This window comes from Austrofundulus limnaeus, unplaced genomic scaffold (assembly GCF_001266775.1).
Source record: "Austrofundulus limnaeus strain Quisiro unplaced genomic scaffold, Austrofundulus_limnaeus-1.0 Scaffold18, whole genome shotgun sequence".
Lineage (NCBI taxonomy): Eukaryota > Metazoa > Chordata > Actinopteri > Cyprinodontiformes > Rivulidae > Austrofundulus > Austrofundulus limnaeus.
Genome location: NW_013952420.1, coordinates 998,190 through 1,006,249, shown reverse-complemented (window position 1 = coordinate 1,006,249; position 8,060 = coordinate 998,190). Strand labels below are relative to the sequence as shown.

General features: G+C 34.8%; 2 protein-coding genes across 3 annotated transcripts; one reads left to right on the top strand and one right to left on the bottom strand.

Annotated features, from left to right (window-relative positions):
* The first annotated feature begins 116 nt into the window (after window positions 1-116).
* LOC106514211 (actin-binding Rho-activating protein) lies at window positions 117-1,837 on the top strand. Of its 2 annotated transcripts, none has more exons than XM_014003363.1 (2): window positions 117-436; window positions 725-1,837. In XM_014003363.1, exon 2 carries the CDS (start codon window positions 741-743, stop codon window positions 1,269-1,271), a length of 531 nt encoding a protein of 176 aa, XP_013858817.1. In that variant the 5' UTR covers window positions 117-436; window positions 725-740; the 3' UTR covers window positions 1,272-1,837. The 2 variants fall into 2 exon arrangements, with proteins under 2 accessions (XP_013858817.1, XP_013858818.1); XM_014003364.1 differs by having other exon boundaries at window positions 721-1,837.
* Window positions 1,838-4,203: 2,366 nt separating this feature from the next.
* Window positions 4,204-7,470, bottom strand: hint3 (histidine triad nucleotide binding protein 3). The gene is made up of 5 exons (XM_014003362.1): window positions 7,222-7,470; window positions 6,762-6,879; window positions 6,550-6,619; window positions 6,299-6,425; window positions 4,204-5,111 (listed from the first exon to the last, which is right to left on the bottom strand). Exons 1-5 carry the CDS (start codon window positions 7,453-7,455, stop codon window positions 5,067-5,069), a joined length of 594 nt encoding a protein of 197 aa, XP_013858816.1. The 5' UTR covers window positions 7,456-7,470; the 3' UTR covers window positions 4,204-5,066.
* Between the last annotated feature and the right edge of the window lie 590 nt (window positions 7,471-8,060).

Below are 8,060 nucleotides of genomic sequence, written 5' to 3'. Positions count from 1 at the left end.
TATCAGGTATTAACAAAAACAGAAACGAACAATGAGCATATTTTTATTTGAGTAAACTTGACTTTTACAATTCTTTATCATAACATTGTTATTACATTTTTGTTGTCCCTCTCTCTTTCTCTTGTTTTAGCCTAGTCCTCAAACTAAGAGAGAAAAAACTAATAACGTTTGCAATATCAGTACAGGTGCATCCTGAACACGATGTAAAGGAGCATAATCTTCTTTTCGCGCACGTGTTTTTAAACCCTACTCCTCTAGCTGTTGATTGGCTGTGGAATTATCTTTTATGCCATGATTGGCCCAGACAGATGTCCGTCAAATGGGTTTTGCCAGAACTTCGGCTGCTGTCAGCACAACAGAACAGTGGTGTTGACGGTTCTGGTCGAAAGTGAGAATGACTGAACTTTGAGTGCAATAAAGCCATACTTCCGGTCAGGTAAGAACTGAATTTTTCACGTATAAAGCTTGATTATCTTACATCAAAAATGTGTTTTTGTTTTCCTATATTAGAGGTTAATCTGTGGCAAAGCAGGTTATCCACTTGTCAGAATTTGTTTATTCTCCTAAATTACATTTTATTATTTTATTATAACAAATCATAACTAACCACCAGCTACCTACCTACAGACCTGGACTTGTGCTGTAAATCTACATAATAATGAAAGATAAGTAGCATTATAACCAGACTGTTTTTTTTTTTTTTTTTTTTTTTTTTTGAAGACAGAAAGGACTGGAGTAAAATGGGGACCAACAGAGAGAGCACCTTGGAAACTGAGAATAAAGTCACTCCTGCTCAGCAGGAGGGCAACACTGAGAGTCACATAGTTTCTGTGAAAGGCCTGAAAGAGAACTGGCAGAAGTGGTCCAGCGAGCACCGACTGTACCAGAAGCACAACCCGTTCAGCCGTGACAACAGACTCAGCGTGGTGGTCTCCCAGAGGGGCCACGACAACTATGGGAGACCCCCACAGGGGTCTTTGACGGAGCAGCGTGGGATGGAGGCTCACACACATGTCAGCAAAGAGATCGAGATGCTGTGCGAGGCGATACGGAGCATCGGGGCGCTGAAAGAGAAAGATGGGGATGAAGGTGGCGGCAACAGGAAAGCGATGGCTGTAGAATTTGGGAAACTGTTTGAGCATTATGTGACGATCTCCAACAAACTGGTGGGGATTCTTTTACGGGCCAGAAAACAGAGACTGGTTGAGTTTGAAGGAGAGATGCTGTGGCAAGGGAAGGATGATCATGTAGTCATCTCTCTGGTGGAGTGATCAGAAGTTGATTTGTTGCATGGTGCTACCTCACAGCAGCCCTCACTATAATAGTAAAATGGCAGGAACTGAACTAAATAATGCACTACGAATGCTTAATGAAAATTTACTAAGAAACTAAAGCTAATGAGACATATAGATTTGCAGGCAGCTATGTTAGGTTATTACGCACAATGTGGGGTACTTTGTGTTTAAAGTAAAATCAATACTTAGTATTACCCAAAAGGCAGATAAAACTTAGCCTAAAAAGTGAAAAAAAATTGTGTTTGGTAGATTATTTAATTGTTGCAACAACTCTTCTTGGCAAAAAATCTCATACTGTTGGAAAGCCTGATAATTTCCCTTTTAAATGGGGCCACATTTGTAAGGAACATGCATTTGTGAGGATGAGCAGTAGAGCTGAGTATGTGGGTAACGCACAGGAAAAATCTCTCAAATCTTCTCTGCCAAACATCTTATTTTACTGTTTTGAGCTTCTGGTCCCTCCAGGTGCCAATTATGAGATTAATTGTCAAAAAGCATTGTTACATTTATTTATTTATTTGTTTATTTATTTATTTTTTGGGTGGGGGGAGGGATCACATTATGTTAATTTTTATTTATTTATTTATTCATTGTTATATTTTTCATGTCCTTTTTTGGTATTTGTATAACTGAAAATTCTAATAAAATAGTTTTGAAAAAAAAGCATTGTTACAATCAATCAATCAATCAATCAATCAATCAATCAATCAATCAATCAATCAATCAATCAATCAATCAATCTCCACCAAACACACAATTCCTTACTTTTTGTGTTACATTTATTTAGACGTGTAGACTTATTTTAGTGAAAATACCAAAAGAACCACAGCTTCAATAACATTTGTAACATTTCATTTTTGTTTTTACTAAACATTTTGACATAAAATGTTTTCACATTATAACACACACACTAGTGTGTGTGTGTGTGTGTGTGTGTGTGTGTGTGTGTGTGTTTCAAGCAATATTCAAGCAATATGTTATCACATTGTGAACATATTTTCTAAAAAAAATGTTTTAACACGATGTGTATATTGTAATTAAAATATAAACAATTTGTTAAAAAGTGTAAAAAGTTTTTAAGAACATAAAAACTGTTTCAGGGGGAAAAAAACATTCATATTTGAGCAAAAAAATCACTTTGTGATTTGATTTTGTTTTATTTACTTTTTTAACAGTTCCTGTATATTTTATTGACACAAATTTATTCGTGTATAATACGATCATCATTTTTTTAGCTTAAAAATCATTAAAAATCTAATTATCAATAACCTGTGTATAATACTACCCCTCCACTTGATGAGTTTTAGGGTTAAACTTCTAGTATTATACATGACTAGATACATACTTTTAAATAAATTGAGTAAAATTGGTGGGCAAAAACAGCTCAGTTTCTAACATTTCTCGATGCTACCAGGGTTTTATTTTTTTTTAACTAGGGTGTCAGACGAATTCCTTCGGTTCTTACCTTTAGCATGAAATAAAAAAAAAATAAATAAAAAAAAAGCATGAAATAAAAAAATGTCAAAAAGGCTTTTTAAGGAATTTCAGGGGCAACTGTTAAGGGGTAAAAGTACTAAAACATAACCAAAACTATATATATATGTACAATATAAATATTGACATTAACACACTAGTTAGTACATTGTATATACACTAAAAATGTAAATGAAATTTGGCTTTCTGGTGAAATTTCAGGATTAAAATAATACAGTATTACATTTAAAGGTGAACTTAGTTTGATCTTTTTTTAATTGTTACTGGATATTTTCAGTGTTTCAGTACTTGGTGCACAACTTAAAACATGAACCTTCACAGCAAAATTCACAATAAGAGTTTGATCCAGTAATTGACCAATGAACTTCCTGGTTCAATTACAATTATTTTTTAAATATTCCTCCTCATCATGCTGTTCACATTTTTGGTTCACAAAAAAACTAAACAAAAAAAAAAAACCCTGTAACTATCTTTTTTGTTTTCCCCACTAACTTTCTTTAATGTTTTAAAATTGGAGAGATTTAATTATTTTTTGTTATTTAACCATTATCTCAACAGGTAAAACATTAAGAACAGTTTCTTATTAACAATGTTGGCCTGAAATGAGCAGCTGAAGTTAGAATAAGCTGATGGGACTGAAGCCAAAGAGCACACACGTCTTCCTGGCTGTGACAGACTATCTGCTGCTGGAGGATGAACATGATCCGGCTCAGCTGCTTCAGTTTGTATTTATTACAAAGCTGCTCTGTAACCAGGCAGTCACGGCAGTTTGAATTTCTGTACCTGAAGCTTATAAACATTTTTCATTTCCCAGGACTAATCACAGCTACAACTTATAGTACTAAATAAAGAAACCACATCCTCTGTGTCACCGTGTGACTTCAGACGATAAAATCTTGTGCAACTGGGAAATAGTGTGAAACACCAGGTTGTACAGAAAATATTAAAAACACTCTGATGAGAAAATTTACCACAGAATTTATTTTAAATTAAAGAAATAAAGTGCATCTTTTACACATCACTGTAAAGAACTATTTTATACAGTCGGTTTATTTACAGCAGCAAAGCTGGGCAACACCATAAAACGTTTTGACACAGTGAGAAAAGATGGATATAATCCGAATAAAATCAACACAATTATTTAAATGAACCTTCACCTTGAATTTCATTAAATCATTTACAGGAATCACAGTTAGGAAATCTGAGAACAACACATTTTACCTCATTTATATCCTCAGTTATTTTCTTAACAAGTTCTTTGTTTTCTTTGCTCATACTGTCTTTTCCATTTATATCAACATGTTGATCATTTTCTGATTTTGTTTGTGTTCAGAGAAATAAAATCAAGCATTGAATATGTTTTTGTGCATACTAAAATACAAACAAATAGGAAAATCAGGAATAAAATATATACAAAAATATGTTTAAAAACTCGATATTTAGAATAAAAAAAAACAAACTTTATTGATCCCAGAGGGAAATTAGGTAAGTGAATTAAGAAAGTGTGGTATTCAAAGCAACATGTTACATCACAATTATATCCATCTTTTATATGAAGTCAAAACTTTATTCTAACATGACCAACCATGTAATGCCCATTAATAACTTTATTGCAGTGCTGAGTTATTGTTGTGTAGTACAGAGGATTACTCAGTGCAGTACAGTTTAAATAAGCTTATGAATACTTCAATACATTCAGTACTTCATGCTTTAATCCATCTCAGCTAAACTGAAAAAATTAGCCAATCTGCAATATTTTATGAATACATGAACATACTTGTTATGTCAGATTGAAGCCATACATACTTCTCCTGGTTTGATATTTTCTAGTGTCACATGCAGAACCTGCAGTTTCTAAATGAAAGCGATCATACATGACAGGAAATCAAAAAGCCTTCATGTCGATAAAGATTATCTGAGTACAACAAGTACTTTAATAAACCCATCTTTTGGGTTTTGGTAGAAATTATTAATAAGAACAACATAAATTACTCCTTGGTCCATATTTAAACAAAGCAGGTTAAGCTTTAATTTACTTTGTAAAATTATGTGACACTTCAGTGTTTTTAGGGCTTTGAGTGACACATTTTAAACTTAACTTGTCTTCATTTAAACTTTACTTGGCTTTGAGTTTGAAAATTGTTTTATAATAAAAATTTATCACCTTCCTTTACTGATATATGGCTAAATACTGTCCATAGCTGTGGCAGAACAGACACAAATGTCCACATCTTCCAACAGGTCATCTGAACGATGGACAAACAGGCTGGCACCTGATCAGTTGTCTCCTTTCGAGTTGAGATACTCAATCAGCTGGTCCGCCTGAAAAACAGTAATAAATAGAGATAAATGTCAGATTTCCTGCTTTAGTTCAGGGGTGAAATATTTTCCACAGTAACATTAGTTAAATTCATTTGAAGGCCATGCGCTGATTTATATCACATCTTCTTAAAGGAACAAAGCAAAACAAGGGAAACAAACAAGTGTTTGTTTTGTTGTGCTTGTTTGACAGCATGTACTCCTCTGTTCCATACTTACAGACTGTTTTGTAAAAAAAATATTCAAATTTGTAGCATGATTTGCACGCCTGATCAAAAAGCGTCCTAACATTTTATTTCTAAAACATAACATTCTCCAAATTTTAGGTATTCCTGCTGCAAATCTGACAAAAAATGGTCAAACGTCAGACTGTTGCTAAATAATGTAATATTTAAAATGTTTTTTTTTTTATGCCAGAAGAACTAAAACTTCACCAAGAAAACGTAAGCTACATTTACACTGCAAGTCTTAAAGCACAGTCATGAGCGTGCAGACTTCAGTCACATTGAAAATCATCAAATATGAAACTGACTCAGTATCACACACTGAAAAGGACTGGGTCAGGTTTGAAACAAAAAATCTAATTTGTTGAGTTCAGACTGTCAGGAAAATATCTGATATGGGTTGCATGGTGGGGGTGGGGTCAAATTTGGGTCACCTTTGTATTCAGTGTGAATGAAACATTAGGGACCTATTTTAACTCAAAATGGAAGACTGCGCCCTCTGCTGGAACCAAGTACAAAGTTCAGTATACGTAAGTTTTTGTGCATTATCTCAAGTCTTATCGTCATCACAATATTAAGCATTGTTATCACACAGCACATGTTTTCTGGACATCATGCAGCCCTATGTACAACTGCTTTTCAGCATAAACTATCACACCCATGAACATCTGAAAAACTCCCAGCAGGTTGTGACAAAAAAGGGGCACGAGATACGATGCTGCCAACAAAACTTTCATCATGTAACTGTGACTATCAGAGTGGATTGCGGCAGTTTGGCTGGAGCATACTGAGCATTTTACTCAAGTGCTCTTGTAAGAAATATTTCATGAAATCCCTTAAATTGGATAAAAACAAATACCAAGATACCAACGATGCTGCTCACATTTAAGGTAAATTGTGCATAAACATTGAACTGAGAGGAAAAATCTATTTTATAATCATAAACAGTCCGATTAAAGTGCTTACTGTGATAAACCAATAAGAGTTGAGTCTGTAGAAGAGGCGGGACAAGAAGCCCATTTGACTGGCAGGAGCCAGAACATGAAGGTGCAAGTGTGTGACAGAGCAGAACGGAGGCCAATGGAAACCAAACCTGCAAACAAACAAACAAACAAACAAACAAACAAACAAACAATCAGATATTTAATGAAACACAGCAGCTTACATCACCACAGATGATAAACACACCAAACTGTGAAACACAGAATGAAGCCAACCTGACATCAGTGACATCTGTTACATTGTTTTTTCGGAGCATCTCCTTCCCCACTTCGATCATTCGCTTCACTAAAAACAAGAAAAACATCTCTTTTCACATTATTTGCGAGAGCAATAATACTTGTACTTTAATGAGATGACAGATCCATGGGTTTACCAAACAAGAGGACTGACCACCACCTCTGCAGTAAACAAGAGCTTATCAACTCACCCAAAGGCAAATGATCTTTGCTGAGTGATTTACAATTCCCAACATGTTTCGTTGGAACAACCAGAAAATGATGTGGAGCTCCAGGTTTTATATCTCTGAAACATGAAATCTCTTCATCCTGCAACAAGAAGATACAGTTTTAATATGTCCTGAGCATTAAAAAGTCCTACATTCAGAAAGCTATGAGTGCTTAGACGACCAATAAAAACAACACAAATTTGTCTCTATTTACAAGTTTGTGAGGCATAGATGGTGCCACACCTTAAACATTACAGTAGAAACTACATCCACAACATTAAGCCACATATGCCGGATACTGCTGTTTGTGTCACAGTTAGCTAAAACAGCCGAAACCAAACCTAAACATTAGCTATAACTTTACAAATCCAGCATGAAACAGGTGTTTACAGAATGATGCTAATGCTAGCTAAATTAGCAACAACAACGAAATAAATCTCACGCTATGAAGAAGTTCCGTTCCCATCTCATTGTTTACAATTTTGCAGAAAATACACTTTTTGTCATATCCTTCAGCCTGACCGCTGCTGCTTTTAGAAACATCAACTTGAGTCGGCTCTGCAGCCTGAACACCGGCCATAACGAACAACTCAGACCCGCTGCGTCGATCACTGACGTCATCGAGCGGAACGGAGGCAGTTCTTCTTCGTGTGTTTATCAAAGGGTGGAACTTCATGTTTAACGAGACTACTGCCATCTATTGAAGTGAAGTCTAAATAAAAAAAAATATATATATATATATACAGTATATACTGTATTTATAAACATGAAGTGGTCAAGTCAAACTTTATTTGTGTAACCCCTTTTTACTAGCTTTTTCAATAAAAGAAAAAAAAAACGCAAATAAAAATGCATAAAACTTCAAAATCAAACAGACATTTTCAGACACTGGTGTGTGCATAGGCACATTCATTTAAAATTACAGCAAAAACAGACTCATAAAAGTGCTAGTGTGAAATCCAATAAATAAGAAGAAAAATAAATAAATAATATGCCTGAGCAAATTAAAAAGTTTAATCCATATCTGACAGTGGGGGCTTCTTTTGAACCGAGAAACATTGGAGCAAAAATTACAGAAGACAGCTTCCCCTGATTTAGAGAAGGTTTAATAATAAGCCACAGTCTGCAGACCTGAGTGATCTCTCTTCTATAACTAGTTAACATGTTTGAAACATTTTTTTTCTGTTTGTTAAATGCCTGATTAACTAGAGAAGAGAGAGAGAGAGAGAGAGAGAGAGAGAGAGAGAGAGAGAGAGAGATAGAGAGAGAGGGGGAATAGAG

What these genes read in the sequence shown, in the direction of transcription:
- hint3 (XM_014003362.1), bottom strand. Translation starts at nt 7,455, where the DNA reads ATGAAGTTCCACCCTTTGATAAACACACGAAGAAGAACTGCCTCCGTT. An exon ending in ACAGATGTCACTGATGTCAG is followed by an intron (nt 6,426 to 6,549) that starts GTTGGCTTCATT and finishes GTTTGTTTGCAG; the next exon opens with GTTTGGTTTCCATTGGCCTC. An exon ending in ACTCTTATTGGTTTATCACA is followed by an intron (nt 5,112 to 6,298) that starts GTAAGCACTTTA and finishes ACTGTTTTTCAG; the next exon opens with GCGGACCAGCTGATTGAGTA.
- LOC106514211 (XM_014003363.1), top strand. Translation starts at nt 741, where the DNA reads ATGGGGACCAACAGAGAGAGCACCTTGGAAACTGAGAATAAAGTCACT.